This window comes from Aspergillus neoniger, assembly GCF_003184625.1.
Source record: "Aspergillus neoniger CBS 115656 unplaced genomic scaffold BO87scaffold_2, whole genome shotgun sequence".
Classification (NCBI taxonomy): domain Eukaryota; kingdom Fungi; phylum Ascomycota; class Eurotiomycetes; order Eurotiales; family Aspergillaceae; genus Aspergillus; species Aspergillus neoniger.
In genome coordinates, this window is record NW_020291130.1 from 1,173,689 (window position 1) to 1,195,057 (window position 21,369).

The window sequence follows — 21,369 nt, forward strand, 5'->3', positions numbered from 1 at the left end:
CCTTGCCTTATCCGTGAGGATTCTGCGGCCAGTAGTACTTAGTAAGTAGTAGTAGATGGAACTCGCGTGACATTACCCTGATCAATGGCGTCTTCAATCAAGTTCGGCAACCTTTGATAGGATCTCCCTCAAGTATCTGTGGCTTTGCGATCCTATCGTCGCATTCTATCTTACAGTCTCACAAGGGCCTTTGAACTTTTTTCTTTTCTTTTCCTTTTTCCAAGAAAAATTTTATGAAAGTATTGACTAGCGCGAAAAAGAAAAAAAAAGTTCGAAAATTCCACCCCTGCCCAACAAGGTCCATCAGTTCACTTCTTGCTCGTACTTTTTCGTACTTAACTTACGTTAGTAAGGGTAGGGTGACTGGATAGCGCCATGGCGGGCGGACGAGCGACCCACATGTACCAACGCTATCATCATCCCCTGTCTCAAGTCACTTCAACTCTCAACTCCCTGGAAGGTCTGACTAGATGGAACAAATAAGAACCACCACCTCCTACATAACTGCAAGATACTAGTCAATCCAGCCCTAGAATAAAACGCCCTAGTTCCACCTCAAGGATCAAGCACTCTCCTTGACCAAGCTTCTTCTCCTTACGATGAAACTAATTTTGATCTGGGCGCAAACCAGTCTATGCGGCACCACCCATCCATAACCACACCAAACTACTAACTATCCCTAAACCACAGCACACACGCAATCAACTAACCACGGAACCAACAAGTTACAGACTAACTTTACGTTACCGAATGAGCATCATATGTCAAAACACCGTCACCATCAGCAGCAGAAGGAAAAGAAGCAGAACAAAAGATCGTCACGCATGCTTTCCCTAGACAACTCCCGCCATCAAATCATGATTGTCACTCGCCTATCATATCATACCCGAAATAGGAAATTCATTCAACATTAGAGCCGCCCGTGACTCGGGGCCCCCCGCCCCATACTTATTAGTACGTAGTACTTAGTAGTTACTTATTCCATCATGGCACTACCAACCAACTAACCATGTACCTACAGTAGTTACTGTAGTTAGCTGCTTTACAATTTCCACCAGTCAACTCAGTACTAAGTATTAATCTCCTCTGTACCAACACCTCCAATCAATCAAGGCACCTGCAGGGTACTTACTTCAAACCCGACCCGATCGAACCAACTGACCAACCAACTAGAAGCTTTGCACTTTGCAGAGTAGATACTTACAGTAGGTATCTGCGGCGGCAAGTGTAAAGAAGAAGTGGATCTTAGCTAAACCCACTAGCCAAGTAAAAAGTAGTAGCACCACCACCCCCTTTTTCGCCGTTGCGACAATCAACCTGAACGGCACCAACGACTTGCTTATCCCGGACCGCTCTGAACCAATCAGACCACCGTCGATCTGATGATCAGGCTTGGCCCGTGTTGCAATGATGGCCGATTCTGTCCTCTTTGCTTTTTCCCCTTCTCCTCTTCCCCTCTCTCTCTCCCCGTCGGCAGTCAGGGTTAGTAGTAGTCGTCTTCAAGGCTGTGCCAGATGCCACCTTATAAATGATGGAAAAGAGGGTATTGCAATGCTGCGCGCATCTGATGCTGATTGATTCCCAAAGCTTGTCACCTACTATACTATAACACTTACTACACTAAGTACACTGTAATCTTAAAAGTTATATCAAGATCATCACTGTAATAATCCCCATCCCCATAAAGAAAAACGGACTCTTACATAAGACCAACCCAACTTCCGCCCCCAGATGGGATGGGAGTACTCCGTAGAATAATCATCATGTTATTGATTGCGCCATCTTGCATCTCGCTACTATTAGTAGTAGTAGACTCATGGAGTAGATTACCACGCCCATTACCCGAATCATCTCCCTCCAGAAAAACAAATAAACAATCACAAAAATAGATATCTATCTACTTTCTCTGACAAATGAACTAACCACGGTGCTTACTTACCGCTTCTATCCGCATACAGTACATCCCATATGTACATCTTCCGATATACTCCGCATTTGCAATATTACACTTGATTGAAGATAGTAATGACGAATATTGCGCCACGTCCACATGACATGGATTTGTCATACACATACATACATACCACCCAACTTATTGTGCTTTTATTATTGTATCAGAGTGACTTCCTTCATATACAGTAGATCTTAGTGAATATTAGTTAGTAGATGTAGAATATAGACTCACTCCCCCATCCGATCAATCAATTACGTACTGATCACTGTTGCCGATAATTGTTGGTTCTCAATCAACCGACTCTACTTACAGACATGAGTACGGAATCCAGCCCGAGCAAGCCACATGACTCACAGACTAACCTATTAACTTACAAACTGTATCTACTAGTAGTTAGCAGTTAATGCTAAATAAATACCTTAAAGTAGATAGATAAGCAGCGAAAATATAACGTGACCTCCCCCCCTCACTTAAGCCCCACCCAGATTTCCATTCACCGGGTGATTTTCCTCGGTGTAAGTTATACTACATAGAAGAAAGAGACACAGAGCTGGAGAGAGATGGATGTCGGAAGTACTTGCCGGTGATCACTCGACAGTATTAAGTATTTGCCAAGCTAATTAGGATAATAACTACGAGTGCAGTGGTTGGTTTGTGATGATTGTTGGTTTTCAGCTGTGGTTGATGGGGTGTGAGTGATTGAGTGGAGGGGCCGGACAGGGCAGGGTCGCCTGACTGACGGACTGATCGACTCGTGCTTGTCACGCCATTGTTCGATCGATCATTGTATGCAAATGCAATTAATTTTTCCTATTGGTGGGCGGGATGCTTTCCATGTACTCCGTGCCACTTGAGGGTGCTTACAGGCTAGTGGTTGGTGTTGTCGGACCCGAGGACATTGGGTATGGTTCGATTTTGCTAGTGGTTCGGTTCATTCCTCGTCGGCGGTCATGCGCTGTGCTTGTCGGCTGGTGACGGATCCTTCTTGTGGATCTTGATGGTTGCGTGAGCGCCTACCCTTCTAGTGGTGGTCGTATACTACACCCTCATTTCTGAATATGTAATAAAGAATAATATTCAAATGCATTCCACATTAGGTCATTACATATGCAACAAATGTCCACCCCAAGATGCGATACAGATTATGTGTGGGTTGCCAAAATACAGGACGGCATGATTGATCAAGCTGCCGTCGTGAGAACATATCTGAGATAGGTCAGTACAGATCGTTTGCAGTAAAGTTGGCGTCACTTACGAAGTAATACTGTCCATGCGCTCCGTCGTCAGCTTGAGACTAACGGTTAGCAGCTCTCGCGCAATCTCTGGCTCACGCTCGCGCATGTTTTGCCATTTCTCCGCAGTCAAGCACCAGCTCACACAGTCCTGTTCGGCCTTGACTGTTGCGGTCCGCCGCGTTTCGCTGAAGAATGGTAGCTCGCCACATGGCCGTCCAGCTACGATGATCTCAAAGTACCGTCCCTGAGGCAGCTCATACTCTGCACGTAACATCCCCGACTCCAGTAGATAGAAGCCTTTCGGTACGTCACCTTCGTGATACAGCACGGTGCCAGCTGCGTAGCTCTCGCGGACAAAATACGTGCAAGCCTTGAACCAAAAATCTTCGTTGCGAGACGTCAAGCCCTGGAATGTCTGAAGAAGGAGCGGCAGGGGTTGACGCATTGCGGACCATGCAGCTGGTTGGACAACCGCCATTTCGTTCTCATGGAGAGTCGTTCTAGCGGCTTGCTGCAAGTATTGCTGACGAGGTGAACTCACCACCGCATCGCCAAGATGAGACTGACCTTGAGGCGTAGGAACTTCGAGGAAGGCTGACGACTTGTTCTTGCCGTTTAACAAGGCTTCCCTGTGGCTATAGAAGACCTTCAGGTAGTCATTCTCACAGAACTCGAGCGCTGAATTTAGATCTTCAAAGATCTCAACTCCATTTACGGGTTCGAATAGCCCCACGTTCTGGAGGCTTTTTCCGACGTCTCCTCCTACATCGAGGCCCGAAATCGTCATCTGCACATTTCGTTTTCTCAGAATCCGATTGATGCGAGTGAATGCTTCTGCTGCGGAGAAGTCGATGCCATAGACGCGGGAGAAGTCCAGAATCAGAAAGCGGATAGGGCGTTTGTTGAATGCTTCCTCCTCAATAAGTCCCCTCATGGTGTTTTCCACACTCACGATAGTCCCAAAGAACAGATATCCACCAAGCTTGATGATGAGTGACTGCTGTCCTGCTTCCTTCAGGAAGCTTTGCTGAATGGGCGGTCGCCTGACTGTTGAACCGGTAAATCTGCCAGAAAAGGTGGCCCGGATGGCGGATTTGCGTGAAGTTTGGACGACGAAGCTTAGACACGCAAGTATGATACCCACAAAGATCCCCACCACAAAGTCCCAAGCACCCATAGTCGCAACGATGATCACAACCTGCAGAGTTAGCCGAAAGGCTCGTCAGAACCATTGGGACAAAGCTTACCGTCAGGTATTCGTGTCGATGCAATTTGCCCCATGTATCAACCAAAGCCTCCTGCATCAGTTCGATGCCCAACAGGAATATGAGCGCTCCTACAACCATTACCGGGATGAATCCGACAATAACTGGACCGATAACCATGATCCCCGCAGTAGCAGCTGCAAGCATGACTCCTGCCACACGAGAGTTGCCGCCGCTGTCAATGAACAAAAGACTGTTTGTATATACAAGGTAGTTCTGGAATAAGTCAGCATTTGACTCACTGGAAGTTAGAACACACTCACCTGAATACTTCCAGCAAAGCCAGACAAGGCATTGGTGACACCGTGAGCAATGAGTTCACGGTCGACATTGAGATTATCTTCGCCGGTAGAGATCCCTAAAGCTGGAACATTGATAGGAACGTGAAGTACTCCGAAGAATGTGAGTGCAAACATGGCAGGGATCGTGTCAAGAAATGCAGACCAATCAACAGCAGAGAAGTCTAGAGCAGTTAGTATGACGCACACCCGCGAAGACATAGTGATCACTCACCATAGAGAGTATAAAAGTGGTACCACGGATTTGACGAAGATGGAGCATCGAACACCCACCCTTTGTCGCGCAATGAATGCATAGGTACTCTGGCACTGAATTTCACAATATAGAATACAATTGCCACACCGATGAAATATCCACCAACCAAGAAATTGGAACGCAAGAAACGCTTCAAAACCAGAAGGCCAACAGCAAGTAACAATGGGGTCGTCCAGAGAAATATCGTGTCTAGCTGCATAAGCTTTTCGAATGTTCCCAAGGTGAAATCGAAGGGGCCTGGTAATCGAGCAGACACTTCAACACCCGTGAGCAACAGGAAGAATCCCACCCCACCGATGCATCCAATCAAAATGTGACGTGGGAAGAAACCAATCAGAGCACCGAGCTTACAGGTTCCCATCAAGAAGAACACCAAGCCTGTAAGAACCGAGCTGACCGAGAAGGAGAGAATAGTCGTGGCCAACACAGCTTGCGGGTTGTCTTGACCAACCCGATTGAGAATGGTGAAGGCCATTTGGTGAAAGAACGGGACAACCTCGATCATCTCACTCCCAATACCTCCTTTGAAAATGGAGCCTCCACAAGAGAAGACCAACTGTGAAATGATGGTACTAACATAGAACATTGAGATACCGTCCGAGCCCAGATCAGCAAAGACCGGCTCGCTCAGCGGGAATAGGATCATGCCGTATGAAAGAGCGTCAAGGATATTGAGCAGAAGGCCAAGGAATACCGACGGCAAAAAGCTGAGCGGATAGACAATCCCATCTCGCCATACAGCCTGTCCGTCCCACGACTTCGGGTTCGATAGCGTACAGAAACACATCCTAAGCTTGTGAACAGCTCCAGGAAACGCGTCTGATTTAGTATTCCCGGAAATGCCTTGACTTTCGACGTCGCCAGTCCCTCCATAGCTCTGAAAGGGTCCTGCTTGTGTTTTTTTAGGCAACAAGGAGGTCTGCTCAGTAGCAGGCGCACCCCCCGCCGCAACTCCTAGGGTATGATCCTCAGACACTGCACTCTCGCTAAACTCATCCCAGTCGGAGGCTCTGTCCCGGTTGTCTCGATCAGCTTCGGGGGCGTCGGGTTTGCGCATTAGCTGTGTCAGGACCGACGAACCAGTGGTGGGGACGGAGGAAGGACCGGGTTCTATATTTGTCCTTCCTTGCGCTGCGAAACTGATAGACGGAGAAGATGGGCGGTTCGGGCTTTGGGAGGATTGAAAGATATCCAAGGAAGGAGGAAGAGTATTCGATTCATGCGACAATGCAAAGGAAGCCAGTTCGGCTGTCTGCTCCCTGAGGCCATGGGTTGAATAGTGCGCCGTGTCTAAAATGTAAAGGTCAGATCTGGATACATTAAGTGATGACAAACTCTCCTCACGAAACGAAAGTCTGGGAGGTCTCTGTAGCTGCGTACCTGCTGGAGTATGGAATGATCGGTGGAAAAAAGACCGACTTGGGGTTCGGAAGCTGGTACCGCCAGATACCAGTGAATCTAGGCCTGAGGACCGGGGCGGGCTACCATGATTGGCATGTTCAACCGGGATCTCTGTTCTGTTCGAGTCTAGGTCGTCCTCCAAGGGAGAGCGATGAGGGGATACCCCGGATATGCGAAAGTCGCTGCTGTCTCGGGAGCGGAAGACACCCATCGTTGACCGCAAACGGAAGGAAGACTGTGATGAGCGATCGCCTCACACAGTCTGCCACAGTATATTCCCTGATCACCACCGGGGAGGGGGAAAGTTAAGCCCGCAGGCTGTGAAGCTTGTGATTGTTTGGCGACGAAAAAGGCGTGAGGAGGGGGGTAGATGATAGCAGATGACGCAAGAATTTAATCGGCACAGCAGCTGTTGGCATTGCTCTGCGATTGGGGAACTGGGTGAGGGGAAGAAGATAAAAGTCAGATGTTAGAAAGAAGGAGAAATGCAGACACCCGAAGATGGAGGCCAGAAGGGTCCGGAAGGGACTCAATGAGGCCCAGACATGGCTCCCAGGATCGTTATCAAAGCTCGCGGGCGGAGGTGACTAAAAAAGCCTTATCACCGACAAGACACTACTGTCGCCGGTCCACCATTCTGACGGGCCCGATGTCAACCGAAGGACCTTAGAGGATTAGAAGCAGTCGCTAGCGGACTGACACGAATTGACTCTGGGTTAGTCGGCGAGCCGGTACCTCTGAGAGGGGAAGTTTGTCGCTAGTGGCACAACTTTGCTGCAGAGAGCAAAGGAGCTTGGATGCACGAGGCCGATGATAGGCCCCGATGCTTCCCTCTGCTGCAAACACAATTAGGTAAGCACCACCGCCGCCGTCAACGGTGCTGCAGCTACTGCGAGGCTAGAAAGTCTAGATAGACCTATTTTGTGATATATAAATTACTCTACGTAATCCCTCTGATAATAGCTTGTGCTAATGGCGCACACGTATGCAGCTACGGTCCGATTCTTAGACACAAATCCGAAAAATTGGGATTATTCAAAACAACGCTACACAGCATATCCTGGCTAGACCGTCCTGTACTATACTCCGTTCTTGAGGCATCATTCATTGGGTATCATAAGACATAAATTGCATAATCTGAAACTCATCACCCCCCATCAACTCAGACGCTCCAAAAACCCCTGCGCGATTAACCGTTCCACATCCCCTTGCCGCACGTAGAGTTGGCTGTTTTTCGTCAAATTGATCACCCTATATGCAATGTCAGCATTCCGACCCGCCGATCAACAATACGCGCGAGGGGAAAAAAAAGCAGAATCAAATGCCTCACATACCCATACTCAGTCTGAATCTCCCCCGCATCCTTCAAGACCCTCACGTCTATGAAGAGATCCTTCGGGGGCTCCAGGCTTCCCGTAAGATCAATATCCGTCCATTGTCCCTTATACGCCGCCAGGAGATCGCTATATTGCCGGAAGTACTCTTCTTCTTCCGGGCTCAACGAACTGTGGTTCCCACTCGCAGTGCTCATCGCTGCATAACCCCCGCTCCCCTGGCCAGATGCACCTGCAGCCCCTTCGTCTGCAGTCGGTAGCTGCTGTTCGAGCAAATCGACGCCATTCCAACATAGCTCCTCGAGCTTCTCGGCGCGAACACGGTGGTAGGCAAGTAGACATCGTTTGTTGCGGCGCATACAGAGGTGATCCACTAGAAGGGCACAGGCGACGGCTGGTTCTTGTGACGGATTGAAACTGCCTTCGAAAGGCCCGAGGAGGTGTGCGACATCACGGTCGAGGTCGCGTACTTCGCGGGCTACGGAACGGACCAGTTCGGTTTGGTAGGGAGGGAGATGGGTGAGAGCTTGAGTGCGCTTGGCATGTTGCACCTATTTGTGGGTTTCTTTCGTTAGGACGAGCTATTCATGGAGCCTGGCTTGAAAGAGGAGCACATACAAGCTTATTTCCGTGTTCGCCGTACATGGCGAATGGATATGACTTCAGAGGAATGTTCCGACTTTCGGGGGATGCACATGCGCCGTTGGCAGTATATGAGAGTTGTAATGGGAATTATCTAGACCCCACAAAGATTGAATGCACACTATAAGCGCATAGGGTCGAAAAGTTGCTAATCAATGTATCCTTAAGGTCTGAGGTCAATCTGCCAGGAAAGCGTCGCGCGGATCGCTAGGCCGCGCCCGATCGAAGATCTACACGTGACGGACGGCTCGCGTTCCTGCCAAGCCGCCTTCCAACGTGAGATATAGAACCCAAACTTGACATCAGCGAAGATGTTTGAACATGTGCCCTGAGCAGCTGATGCTAAGGGTTGTGAGCCAGTGGAAGTTCCCTTGGTAGCATCTTTCCATTAGTCATTTTCCAGGTTGTTGATATATGGAAGAAGCCGAGGCGTGAATTTATAAAATGAATTATACTTATTATATCTTCGATCCCCTCCCTACCCCAAAACAAATAACTAAGGCGCATCCAATGCAAATTAATTTCCACCCGACCGATCCAGCCTACATTTTAGTAGTACCGATGGAATCATTATATTCTTCAAATCACCCAATGACTTTGTGAGATATGAGTAGACATGAGTGAGGATGGATGACTATATGAATTTGAGCTAACAGAACGAGAAAGCCCTCCACCGTTGAGAAGAATCTCCGAGTTACATTCTCTGAGGAGCTGTTCAGAAAGCTATTTCCTGCTAAGTCCTCTGGAGCCAGTATAGCGGCCCGGAAGATGCACATGAAAAAGAAGATTATGTCCGAGAAAGATTCGCTCAAATACCCAAAAATAATGCCACTGTAGGCATCTACAGCATCAATGGCTTTGTCTGTCGCACAATGTGCCTGAAATCTCATGAAAGGAGAGAAGCAGTAGCGCAAATCAGAGTCCAAGGATCCTCAAAGGGATAATACAGATAGTATTATGCCGGAAACAACCTCCATTGCTGTCCGGACAGATTTCGATGTAGGGAAGCTTAGAAAACCTCGAATCTTCCCAGAGATATCAGTAGAAAAGGAGGCCCTTCCATACCCCAGAAAATGTAACAACGGGTACTCAGCCTAATCACAAACATGCGCTGTTACGGCCGAGAACTATGCGCCATTATCGCGCGTCTTCTGGATCATGCAAAAATCCCTAATGTCCTCTGGAACGAGTACATGCTATCTGCCTATGGTGCCTTTACACAAGAGGTAAGATTTCCATCGCACCTACATCCACGGGCTCAATGATCACTAACAATCTCCAGCCCCACGACATATCTTTCATCATCCCAAACAGACTGCTCGACGCTGCATATCGAACCCTACAAGCAGCAGGATTCACAACCTGTCCCGAGAGCGACGTCGAAGCTTGCTCGCGCTTCCAATGTCCCGAAGACGGCATGATACCAGCAAGACACTTCCATATCGCCAGCTACTGGATTGTTCCCGCGCATACATACTACCTAAAACTATACGGACACGCAGAAACCCTCTTCTCATTCCTGGAACCCACTTTGAACGAACCGTCCCGACACGACAAATACTACATGTCAACCAGGGACGAACGCCTCCCTACTCAGATTGAGCCACTGCACGACGAGAGGTTGATGCTATATGTCGAGCTCAATGAAAGAGCATATAGAGACCCATACGAGCTGGAAAGATATAAAATCAAAATTCCGAATCTCACTATGGCCATTCACGCTCTTATCCTCTTACGCTGTCGAGATGAGGGCTATAATAGCCATTGTGATGATGTTTGGTATCGCATGCTATCTTCTATTCGCTGGTATGTTGTCCAGCGGGGTAAAATGCAGATTGGCAGACTGGAAGCGGTCATCCAGCCGATTTGGGATAACTTGGAACAGCAGTATGTAAATCTGTGGATAAGAGCCCTGCGGAAGAAGCTTAAGAGGGAGAGAGTCCTGCCGCTTCCGTTTTATGATCGGAATTGTAGGTGCTTTCGCGATTTGGATGAGTGAGTTTTGGTAGATGCTGAATGATATAGGCGGTTTGTTTTGCAGCCTCTTAACCAGCCAGGGGTGCTCCACTAACCCCATCCGCTACTTTACGATACTGGTGTCGATATGAATGGCAGTCTATTCGCTAGGATAAAATAAACGCCTGATACCAGTTTTCAAACTTCAAGCGTCACTAGGCATCCACCGACCATCAAGGGCCCAAACACCTGCTGTCACCTAACTCCTCTCAGAAATAAAACAATCAGCTCCGACTAACAGAGACGCACCTTCACGAAGAGCCCCACTCGTATGCCAGGGCATATATACGGTTGTTCGGTCCATAGAGGGAATGCGTGGTCCATAGAGGGAATGCGTACTCAATATCCAAGCAACCAGTATACATTCCGAAATGCAGTGCTAAGACCTCAAAGCTCTCATCCCCATGTACATCTGCATTTACGGCATAAATCTCAGCATTGAATACCTATATTCTCCTCCTATATACTGAAGTCCTTAAGAGCTACTAACCAACATCCCCCAGGCCGATGAAGCGAAGCTACATCCATATCCTCAAAAAAAATTGTATTCAATCGTAGACCATGTTTCAGAAGATAAGTGAACAACAGAATGAGACAATAACAAGACTCTCTAACTACATACTAAATAAACACTGTAAGACCATCATGAAGATTCACCATAGAACAATCGACGAGTTAAATAGATAGAAAAAGTGGGTCCAGGAGATATTCTGAAATTGTTACACAGCCCCCATTGACCTATTCAACAACTAACAGGAACAAGATAACTAAGACAACCGACGTCAAAAGAGAGAATTCAATGGTCCTCGCTTTGAGGTCCTATTTTAGATTGTGGTTGTTGAATGGCCAAAGAACAAAGAAATACAGATATAGTAAATAGCTGGGGGAGGATGAAACGAGGGGCTTGAATGGGGATATATTGAAAGAAAGACTCATTAGGTATAAGAATAGAAGGGTGAATAAGTGTCTTGGAACAATTGCTTAGTGGGTGTGGAGTGTAGGATCAGGGTTGTGTGTGGTAACACACTCATTGTAGAGGAGAGTAAGCAATAGAATGGCGTGTTTAGAATCTGCATATTCACTGAGATAGTCATTAGTATAAAGATGAATCAGGATATTCCTTTCAATAGCCACTATTCAAGAGACAATGTAAATGCTATTCATAGACTAATAACACACCGTGATGTTTCAGATATGTTCATTTCTTACGAGAAATATCAGAAGGTCCAATGCATGCCGTAGAGCCCAGATAGAGTCCAGCATACTGAGAAAGCCTCATATTTTCAACACATGATGGGAAATAAAAGAAAAACAACAGTTCGATTGAAAAGTGGTGGTATCCTCCTGTTATCATGCAATGCCCAATTGATCTAATGCATCAAATCCCGTAACAACCATGAGATATGCACAAGAGTGCCGACAAAACTGCCTCCCACAAAGCACATTTCCATATCCATATCAATATCCATTCCTAAAGCATGCCCCATGACCAAAAAGAAAGAACCGAAAGTTAGAACCCAGATAAGCAGCGAACGTGAACGAGCTTAGGACCGATAACCCCGACAACAGAGCGCCGGGCCACATTTAATAAAAATACCTACGCCTTGAACAATAACTCCGCTCCGAGGGGTAAGAAACAAAAAGAGTAGACGTCCATCCCAGGTCAAAAAAGAAGATGAATATAACAAGAAAAGAAAGAAAAGATTAGATAGACTTGTATGTGATAGCAGATAAACTGGTGGAGGAGGGTATTCTGAACGTTCCATGATTACTGTGTTCGAGATGAGGATTAGTATGTCGTGCCCTGCTGGTTGATCCAGGTGTCAAAATCGCCACCGGTACCATCAAGAGCAGGGTCGGTTTCTAGGGTGTGTATTCCCTGTGAGTAGGTCGTCGCGGTATAAGGGATTGAATAAGGTGCCAAGGAAGACGAGGGAGAGGTGTAGCAGTTGACATTGGAAGAGTCTTGCCACATATTGTGAGAGCTGCCAAAGAGCTGGTTCGGGCTCTGGAGCTCGGTCTGCAGGGTCAGGAGCTGGGGATCCAGTTGTCCATCACCGGGCAACGAGGTGGACGGTTGAAGAAGGTCATGATGTGTGGCGCCGGGTAGAGCAGCCAGTGGAGTGGATGAGGACGTAGCATATTGAATCCCATGCAAGCCAGTCTTCTTGAATCGGACATCCTCTACGTGAGGGATAAGCCCTGCATGAATTGTCTGGTGGAGGTAGTGAGACGGCTCAGAGGAGGGAATCATGCCAGGGTGCGGCCGCCCATGGTTGGCTGCATGCCAGGCAGATGAAGATAGGTAGGTATCCCCAGGTAGATGTAAACCATGGTCAGCAAAGTCAAACGGGGTCGAGTCCCGACTTTCCCAGCCACTACTATCAATTTCTGAAGAGCTCGCGGCACGGTTTTGAATAAAAGCTGAAGTGGATCCAGGGGTGCTGGCCAGGGGACGCTCATCTTCGCTCCCAGCTCGTTTCTTCTTATCTTTCGACGGCGAGAACTTGTAACCAGGATGAGCCTTGAGGTGGTTACTCTTCTCGATATTGGCTAGAAGCTCGTACTTCTGACGGATTTCTGGGGATTCAAGCCTCCAGCTGTCACCCGCTGCTTCGGAAACCACTTGATGATTGTTCTGCGCAAACCATTGCTTTGTCCGGTCCGCATATGCCGATCGATAAAGCATGAAAGAATTCATGGGCCTGGCAACCTTTCCGTTCCTCTTGGCTACCTCTTGGTGACGAACCTCTATTGACCGATTCACCCAGCGTTCCATGTCTCGAATAGGGATGTTTGTCAAATGCTTGGTCACTTCACTCAGAGGGCCTTCGAGCTCGACTCTTGTGTCCTTTCTATTTCTATTCCTGCGACGCACTCTAGGTGACCTGGCCACCCTTGCCCTCGTCACCTGTCTCTGGGACGGCGGCGAGCTCCATCGTGGTACCGATTCAGAAACTAGGCCCTCGTCTGCAGCAGGGGGAGGCGTGTTAACCTGAAGGCCATTTGTTGCCATCTAAGACCTAATCAGTACTACAGCTCACCTCAGAGACCTGGAAAGTCCAGTATTGGCAAACTTACCGGGGCTTGCATTGACAGTGATCGAGGATAGTCCCCGGAAGAGACGTACTGCGATGAAGGAGGAGTGTACTCCTGAAACACGATTAGCCATTATCATATGAGATCGAGCAAGTTGCGTCTGCTTACCAGAGAGTGTGGTCTGTGTTCGTACATATCACCAGACGCACGATTTCCATGTAACATAGAACCATAAGGGTCGTGATGTCCATAAGCTTGCTGGAGCGTGCCACAGGAGGTTTGGTGAACTTCTGGTGCAGGGTCTCCATCAGTGGAATGAGGCGGGGAAGGCGGTTGACCGCGAATCATTCTCGCCGTAGCGACAGTTGCCATGGTGCGAGAAAGAGCAAGACGGAGTGAATACAATAGAAGATGACAAGGAGAGATCAAGAGGTTGTGAATCAAAGAGAAAGCTAGAAATGGAGTTTCAAAGGTAGGGGCAGCGAGACCTCCAATTTCTGGGTGTAGGAATGAATAGGCAGAAGTATGCGACGGCTGGGCTGAGCCAGAAAAGTTGCGGGGATCAGTGAGTGGATATCGTGCACGCCTAGGCGAGCCAATAACCCGGAATAGTGGTAATAGCAGTTAAGGAATTGTCCACAGCAGGGAAGCTATGCATTTGAAGGCTTTCCAGAGGGTTGCGATTCAACGAAAGGTTACAACAACCGGGCAAGTATGTGCGGAAGAAATTGAGGGGAAAAGAAAAAGACAGGATATACGCCGGGGGTAGCTAGCAATTCGAAACGAAAGAACAGGGGAGAAGTGACGGTAGAGATTGTTGCCAAAAGGGCGACAATAAAACACTCAACAGAATAAGAAGAGTGAAAGAATAAGAACAGGGAGGTGGAAGAAAGAACGGTGAAGTGAAGCCTGAGAGGAACAAACAAGTAGAGGCCCACAACAACCACGACAACAAGCAGAAGAGAGAGAAGAGGGGAGGAGGTGGAGCCCCGAAGGAAGGGGTAAGATGATGGAGATGGGGAGGAAGTGTGTAGATGCGAGTAAGCACAATTGAGAGAAGCTTGATGATGATGAACACCTGTTGTTATTGTTGTTGTTCACGAGGTGTGAAAGGGAGAAAGGAAATAGGGACAAGGGAAAAACAGTGGTGGAATTCGGGCGGATATCAAGCAGTTTAAGGCGGGATGGGATACTGCAGCACGAAGTTCTAGATGGGGATGACAACCATGGAATCCCCAGCGGCTGAAACCCTTGACGGGCTGCCCTCTTGCTGGCCGGCGGTGGTGAATTTCCTCGATGTTGGCACGGGGTTGCTGGATGGCGTTGTCTTTGTTCCGCTGTCTTGGGACCGGAGCCAGACATGGATGCATTCCCTTTGGTATCCCATCCGCTCGATTGATGTGATTTGATTTCCATTTTATTTTAATATCTCCTTCGCTTGTCTGCTACACTTCTGCTCCTGGGGCACCCATACGTTTATTTTCGGATCCTCCCACTCTTTCTTCTTTTCCCCTGTTCATTCTTCTACGGCGTTTGCTTCTAGATTTCTCTTTGTGCCAAATCTAGGTTCCTCTTCTAGTCTTCCAGAAGAAAACAGGAGAGGGGAAAGAGAGGGGAGGGGGATGAACCAGCGGGTTTGAGGCTGTTCAGAGCCTGACTTCAGGGTGGTTACTAAATGCGGACATGCATCTACCCAGGCACGGATTGGGTTTACCTCTCTTATCATGTCACTGAATATTATGGCGCGGCATTTGCTGAGCCATCCCCTCAGTCACTGGAAGGGATGGCGGGAAATGAAAATAAAAAAAAAGAGAGAATAATAGCTTGGGTATGATCGGTATTCACATTACGTAGAGGACATTGGTCCCTAGTGAATCTGGATCGTGGAGCAAACCCATACCTCATAATAAGGGAATTATTATTGAATTCTGAATTTCAGTGAGTGGGGAACCAAATTTAACAGCCAAATTAGATAATAAAAGGAATAAAGATTAAATTAATATGAGGGAGAAAAAAAATAAAGTGAGAAAAGTACTTAGAATGGATAAATAATAATTATAATAACGAGGGGGGGAACTGGCAGTCTAACGTTCAGGCATTCGTCCCACTCTTTGCCTATTAAGTTATTAGTGCGATCTACAATCTATCCGGGGACCGGTACTAAAGCAGGCAGTGACACTGGTCGGAATTAGCCTCATGCTTTGGATGTGATAGCGTGCACTGTGTGTGTATTCACACCAAGTAAAAAGTCTAGACATTAAGAGGCCCCTCATGAATTGTAGGAGACGGATATGTTCATTCTATTCTTCTACAGACCCGGAGGAGCAACTAAAGCGGCCAGAGAGAGAAAAAAAGTATCAAGGTAGGAAGTGTAAATCGGGGAAGCACAAGGCTAACGGTGAAAGATACGAAAAAATCTGAAAAGGGAAAAAAAGAGGCAAACAAGATGCTACCAAGCGATTATTGAGATTACCGGCTCTCATGAAAACAAATTGAGACCGCCGGATACAAGAGGTATCCGAGCTTAACTCCATGTTTTAACTCCCCGGATACCGGGTCTCCTCATCCGAGCAGTCTCGAACTACTACTCTGAAGTGTAGATATCTTGCAGACATCGACATTGACCAACCGGATTTCAATATATTAGAATTCGTCAGTCTTCAGCCATGAAGACAGGCAAGAGTAATTCGAGGCTAGGCTTGGTTGAACCCGAACGAGTCAGTTCTAGCCAGTAGCAAGCAATCTGTTGCCCGAGAAATCGACATACACCACTATTATCATCATCAGCGTCAATACCCCGTCTACATACTTCGGCTCCGAAGAAGAGGAAAAGGTTCCATGGATCGGTATTCTCCAGCTCCTGGGACGTCCACATACGTGTATCTAGACTCTGCTTTCTCCGCATCCGCACATCGCCGAGCGGAGCTTGCGACTCGCCCCTAGGTCATCCAGGCGAAGACATGAAGCGCACGTATGTATGTATCTGAAAATGGTAGGTAGCTAGCGCAAATCATGAGCATACTATTGCGATACCCCACAATCAAGCCGGTCGATCGTTCGTGCCTTTTCTTGCTTGTCCCTTAGCGAAAGCGGCCAGACTACGTTGAGAGACGGAGAATTCAAAGGCAAGCGCGCATTAGGTGAGGGTTGGGCTACAAGCCCGCCTCTTGGTAAGTCTGAGGTAGCCCACTGGAAGATGCTGCGTGAGAGACATCTGTCATGTGTCGAACCAGTGGATACCGATCTGTATGTTGGTTCGGATGCGAGCAGGTCCATGTTTGTAGTTGGGCCAAGACCAACAACCCAACCAGAAGGGCGCAGGGCACTCCGTATACAATTTGTGAAATTTCCTTTGCCCCTTGGAAAGGGTGCATAGCCGTGAAGATGAATAGCGAAGAATTTGTTATGCCATTCTAGTCCTATATTCTTCTGAGCGACCGCAATCACGTCCTCTAGAAATTAGGTTTGCGCGGGGAGTCGGTTGCCCGACGTCCCTTCAGAGAAGGAAATCCACCCCTCTCTTCTTTCTCCCCTCCAAACCAGACTAACTCAAAAGAGCATGCCGCGAGCATCTCGTAGTATTTGAGACCATGGACCCAAAAATACGCCACACGATTACTATTGGCTTATCCATTGGTCGGGTTGAAGTAGCCGGCAAGCTACGACTGGCTCCAGCAGATCAGTGAGCAGCGCTAGCGTCATGTATTGAAAAGACTAGCCCACTTGGGTAGTTTAAGCTGGCGGGATCGTGCCGGCGAGGCCGCCGGTAGGGGTCCTGCCTAATACTGCGATTTCCAGCTAGTACTGTCTCCTGTGTAGTAGTAGGTTGACACGGGGCTCGCCGCGGAAGGAGAATTGGATCTAGTGGGGTCGAGGTGGGGAATGCGATGCTTGAAACAGGCAGAACTGACTCTGTACCTGCGCTATCTTCTATGCGAACGGAAGGGCATAGACATGATTCCTGCTGAGCCAAGTAATTCAGATGAGTAAGTTAGTTACTTATGGGTTAACTAGTTAGTTGTAGTAAGTAGGCCGTATCAAAGCTACGTAAGTATCGCGTAGTTTCCCTGCATGTCGTTAGCTTGTTAATGCCAATTATGACAGGGGGTCTGCATGCAGTATACGCTGATGTATGATAAATTACATCTTAGCTTGGCTGGCTCAAATGGGATTGATCGGCGCATGTTTATTTCCGGCGTTCTGCTTACCCCCTTGTTTGGGAATGGGCCATCCTGATGGTTGGGTCTTCTACGGTCACGTGTGTTAGCCCAGCCATCGTTGGAAGGATTCGGGGATTGTCATGTCATATATTCCTCTCAAGCACACTGCCTTTGCAATATGTAGTTCCGTCCTGTTCTGCATTATGCCACTGCGGAAACGGCGTTTCAGCTGCAATTTGGATAGTTGTAGTATACCAACATTGTACACGGCCCGTTGACAACCACTGATTGGCATAGGACGTGCAGCGGAGCCAGTGTAGTGTGCGGCAGCTACATGGAGTATCAAAACAACAACAGCCACACAAAACTCACCTACTCTGGCGAGCCGGTTGGACTGGATGAGATTGCAAAGAACCCACAGATCGCCTACCTCCACTGACGGCTGATCCACTTCTCACGATTCTCCTTCCCCAATCGATCCCCCCCTTCTTCCCTTCCCACCCTCACTTGCCATAAGATCCTCCCGTTCCAGCTGAAGGGATGATCTGACGGCCTCCGAGAGAGCTAGTATGATCTGCGGCTGCCAAAGTGGGTTTCAAGGTTCTGATGGACCCGCGAAGGCACACACCGATGGCTTGCGCAGGAACCAGAGTTGCCCGGTGTGAGCATTCTTTGTCCGGACTTCCTCGGTTTTTTCTGACTATTCTCGGGCGCAGGAACGTTGCTGAAGAAGAAACCTTAGTGGAAACCATTTCCTTCGTTCCTTGTTCTAGAGAGGGGTCTGAGCGGCCACTTCCTTCTGGAGGTGGATGATCGTATGGAGTTCGTCATTGGTCCCATGGGTCGCATGGACGGCCACTTCGTGTAGGCCTTCTGACAACCCCCTTCCGCTTCCCCTCGAGCGCAAGTATGGAACGAGTAACATGGGTAACCTTCTGTAACTGCTTGGCACCGCATCTGGAGGAAGGGTTATACAGCTGAGGTGGCTTGCGCCCAGAGGCTGTCCCCAGACATTATCATTGAGATTCCGGAGGATTTACCCATATTGAATGGTTGGCGTCACTTGGGTGACTTCCTGTTTCCTCTTGCAGATAGGGATTGACACAGGGATCCGATCGGGCTCGCCATGGACCTTCCCAACCATCCACATCATCTGCGAGCGTTCGATGGCCTTCTGGAAGGTCAGTAAACCCCCACCAAGCAGCGCACCTTTCCATGTCCGGCACTCATCCTTCTCCAAGCCACTCGGTGAAGTAAATCTAACGCGTGTCGAAGAACTTGGACGGTCTGCTGACTGGCGAAGTTCCTGATACGCCAAGTGCACCATTGTCTCTATTGAATTTGCCTACATTGATGAGTCGTCGCCTCTTCGAGTCAGTCCATTTGGGATTCGAGCGTATCCAACCAAACAGAGGTAGTAGCTGAGAATAACACCCGTCCTTAAGAATAACTGTTTCAGATAGTCACTACTGTGCCCAACGTGCTTTTTCAGTTTTGGGGTTTAATATTGCCTCATATCACAGTGGCATCTGCAGGGGAAAGGAGGGAAATGAGCCAAGGCCTCGGATATATGAAGAATGACAGGGAGAGTTCCTTAGGTTCTCACGGGGGCTATCCTGGACATGTCGTTTCCACATTGAGGGATTGACGAATATCTCCAAGATGCTCGGAAACAGGCCAGTAGCGCCACGCCTTCTGCAGGGATTAGCGCTGGGCAGCAGCCGTCGAACTTTCTTCCAGTCACGGGATTGATATGACACGGAGTGGAACCAGAGGGGTGCAGGTATGTACATACGTCGGGACGGTGTCTCTGGTGCAATTGGATAGCGCGTGAAGTAGTGCGCGCCGTAGCCGGTTGACCCCCAGCCCAGCCAATCTGCCTCGTGATCAAGCAAGAGCTGGCGAGGCCTCTACTCACCGATTTTACCAGACACGCCTTTACCGCTAGATAGCAGGCATGGCAGGCAGTGGCTGCGAAGAAAACGTGGCTCAAGACATGGGGATCGTCGGTCAATCACGACAGCAACCGTTGAATCACCATGCATACAACCTACGTATTTGGCGCTTACTTCGGACAGGCCATGATTTCGGTTGGAAGGCATTCCTATAGGGAGAGAGGATACCAGAGTCGTAACAGGCCGCCCGTCTTAGGTCGCACTAACGGACCGACCTGCCATTGCCTACGGAGAAGCATGTGCAATCATTGGTTACTCGCTTACTTCTCCCTGCACGATGTGGCAATGGCAAGTTTTGGCCCCTATAATCGACACGTTCAAGGACCCGACAGTTTGGGTATTGGGTACGCGAAGTGAGCAGGACTCAGCTAGTCTAGCGCCTGAGCCACCGGCGTTTCTCTTGGTAGTAATTGCTAAGTCTGCATCAGGACAAGTGAATGTCGAGTCAACGTCACCAGCTGATCACGGTCTGGTTGGTTACACAGATGGAAAAGGGATTTCCAAGACCTGACTATTATGGACTCTACATAGCAAAAGGGTGCCCCGATACCCACCTATTTTGCCCCCTCACTTCTAGGGGCGATAGCTCGGTTTCGCACAGTCCAACACTTTGTACACACTGTGTCTCCTTGGTCGATGGTGGGAAATCTACGGGAAATCTCGTACGACGAAGTAGCTAGGAGCTGTGCATGTGAGCAAAGGTAAATGCTGCATAGGATTCGTGAGGAGCGCAATGAGAAGCAGGAATTGATACAGTGCTGACCTGCACCGCGGCTATAAAGCTAACCTTGACATGACACAATGGAAGATGCAAGTATTCAGGCGAAGGAATTAAGGTTGGGATTCGACTGGAGGATACAATACGCACAAGCAAATGCCAATTTCAAGTAAACCAGAGTAGGCAAGGAACTTGGAAAATCTTCATTAAACATGTCGCAATGTCGACGATCTGCAAAACTTGACGAGGGATATTTTTCAGGTGACACTAACAGCAGACTGCCAAGAGCATGTTGAATGGATGACCCTCAAGAACTCGCAACAACACTGCCTGCCCATTGCATAGCTTTTGGGGGAAAGGATTTGGAGAAGAGGGTCATTGCTGGGCGCCCAGTCTAGACCGAGCTCATCCGGACTAGCGTGGTATCGGGGCCGCTTTCAGTGGTACGAAGCAAGTAAGTAAAAAGCAAGTCAAGTCACTAACTTCCTGACGTCGTCCACGGACCCATAGGCACCCCCGCTAATTACGGTAGCTTAGCCTCCGCGCTGCCCCCAGCGGGGAACCACCCGCCGCTGTGCCCCTGGGAAGCAGACCGATCTGCCCTCCAACATGCCCGCCATTGGTTGACGGGAAGAAAATCATCGACTAAATTCTCATCGAGTAATTGCTCGATGGGCAGCACGAGCAATTTTCTGTCATTTAATCACACCATGACGATCCATCATTGGCCTGATCTTTTTGGTAGGTGAATGCTGGTCACGCCACCTCAGGCTTCTCCCGCCAGCCAACCGAGTTTGGTAACTCCAAAGTAGCTGGTACGCAAGAACTAAGTCACCCTAGGCTTGTGGAGCAAGTACTAGGTACTTGCTCCATACAGAGAGAACATTTCTATCCACATTCAGGGGGATATTACGACGTAAGCTATGGCCTCCCTCTGCGCTTAGGACGAATATGTGTCATTGAGTTTATCAGGAGAAGGGATATTGAATACTCTTCCTAACCTACTTTGTAGTATCAGCATTCCACCTAGGTTCAACACGAGAAATACTCTCCCACAGAGTTCTCAACCCAGATCCGATAGGCATAGCTACGGCT

The 21,369-nt window shown here is 48.5% G+C and overlaps 5 protein-coding genes across 5 annotated transcripts; 1 reads left to right on the forward strand and 4 right to left on the reverse strand.

Annotated features, from left to right (window-relative positions):
• Positions 1-2,902: 2,902 nt before the first annotated feature.
• BO87DRAFT_382415 (sulfate transporter family protein) lies at positions 2,903-6,621 on the reverse strand (the record flags this gene model as incomplete). Its single annotated transcript, XM_025624604.1, has 6 exons — positions 2,903-2,975; positions 3,210-4,387; positions 4,437-4,670; positions 4,718-4,917; positions 4,968-6,299; positions 6,390-6,621. 6 exons carry the CDS (start codon positions 6,619-6,621, stop codon positions 2,903-2,905), a joined length of 3,249 nt encoding a protein of 1,082 aa, XP_025484859.1.
• An 822-nt stretch (positions 6,622-7,443) lies between these two features.
• BO87DRAFT_325122 (DNA replication protein PSF1) lies at positions 7,444-8,541 on the reverse strand. The gene is made up of 3 exons (XM_025620090.1): positions 8,363-8,541; positions 7,745-8,295; positions 7,444-7,661 (listed from the first exon to the last, which is right to left on the reverse strand). Exons 1-3 carry the CDS (start codon positions 8,387-8,389, stop codon positions 7,568-7,570), a joined length of 672 nt encoding a protein of 223 aa, XP_025484860.1. The 5' UTR covers positions 8,390-8,541; the 3' UTR covers positions 7,444-7,567.
• An 875-nt stretch (positions 8,542-9,416) lies between these two features.
• BO87DRAFT_81965 (uncharacterized protein) lies at positions 9,417-10,782 on the forward strand. Its single transcript, XM_025629596.1, has 2 exons — positions 9,417-9,612; positions 9,669-10,782. The coding sequence occupies exons 1-2, from the start codon at positions 9,493-9,495 to the stop codon at positions 10,383-10,385; spliced, it is 837 nt and encodes a 278-aa protein (XP_025484861.1). The 5' UTR covers positions 9,417-9,492; the 3' UTR covers positions 10,386-10,782.
• A 1,191-nt stretch (positions 10,783-11,973) lies between these two features.
• BO87DRAFT_81971 (HMG box protein) lies at positions 11,974-14,048 on the reverse strand. The gene is made up of 3 exons (XM_025629597.1): positions 13,610-14,048; positions 13,484-13,555; positions 11,974-13,418 (listed from the first exon to the last, which is right to left on the reverse strand). The coding sequence occupies exons 1-3, from the start codon at positions 13,811-13,813 to the stop codon at positions 12,192-12,194; spliced, it is 1,503 nt and encodes a 500-aa protein (XP_025484862.1). The 5' UTR covers positions 13,814-14,048; the 3' UTR covers positions 11,974-12,191.
• A 4,447-nt stretch (positions 14,049-18,495) lies between these two features.
• On the reverse strand, positions 18,496-19,023 carry BO87DRAFT_82006 (uncharacterized protein). The gene has a single exon (XM_025629598.1). It carries the CDS (start codon positions 18,926-18,928, stop codon positions 18,638-18,640), a length of 291 nt encoding a protein of 96 aa, XP_025484863.1. The 5' UTR covers positions 18,929-19,023; the 3' UTR covers positions 18,496-18,637.
• Positions 19,024-21,369: the final 2,346 nt, after the last annotated feature.

Excerpts from the sequence above, each read along its gene's own strand:
- BO87DRAFT_81971 (XM_025629597.1), bottom strand. The coding sequence starts at position 13,813 with ATGGCAACTGTCGCTACGGCGAGAATGATTCGCGGTCAACCGCCTTCC. Across the intron at positions 13,556-13,609 it reads AACACAGACCACACTCTCTG|GAGTACACTCCTCCTTCATC; the intron begins GTAAGCAGACGC and ends ATCGTGTTTCAG. Across the intron at positions 13,419-13,483 it reads CACTGTCAATGCAAGCCCCG|ATGGCAACAAATGGCCTTCA; the intron begins GTAAGTTTGCCA and ends ATTAGGTCTTAG.
- BO87DRAFT_325122 (XM_025620090.1), bottom strand. The coding sequence starts at position 8,389 with ATGTACGGCGAACACGGAAATAAGCTT. Across the intron at positions 8,296-8,362 it reads GCGAACACGGAAATAAGCTT|GTGCAACATGCCAAGCGCAC; the intron begins GTATGTGCTCCT and ends ACCCACAAATAG. Across the intron at positions 7,662-7,744 it reads GAGATTCAGACTGAGTATGG|GGTGATCAATTTGACGAAAA; the intron begins GTATGTGAGGCA and ends CATTGCATATAG.
- BO87DRAFT_82006 (XM_025629598.1), bottom strand. The coding sequence starts at position 18,928 with ATGGTGCACTTGGCGTATCAGGAACTTCGCCAGTCAGCAGACCGTCCA.
- BO87DRAFT_81965 (XM_025629596.1), top strand. The coding sequence starts at position 9,493 with ATGCGCTGTTACGGCCGAGAACTATGCGCCATTATCGCGCGTCTTCTG. Across the intron at positions 9,613-9,668 it reads ATGGTGCCTTTACACAAGAG|CCCCACGACATATCTTTCAT; the intron begins GTAAGATTTCCA and ends AACAATCTCCAG.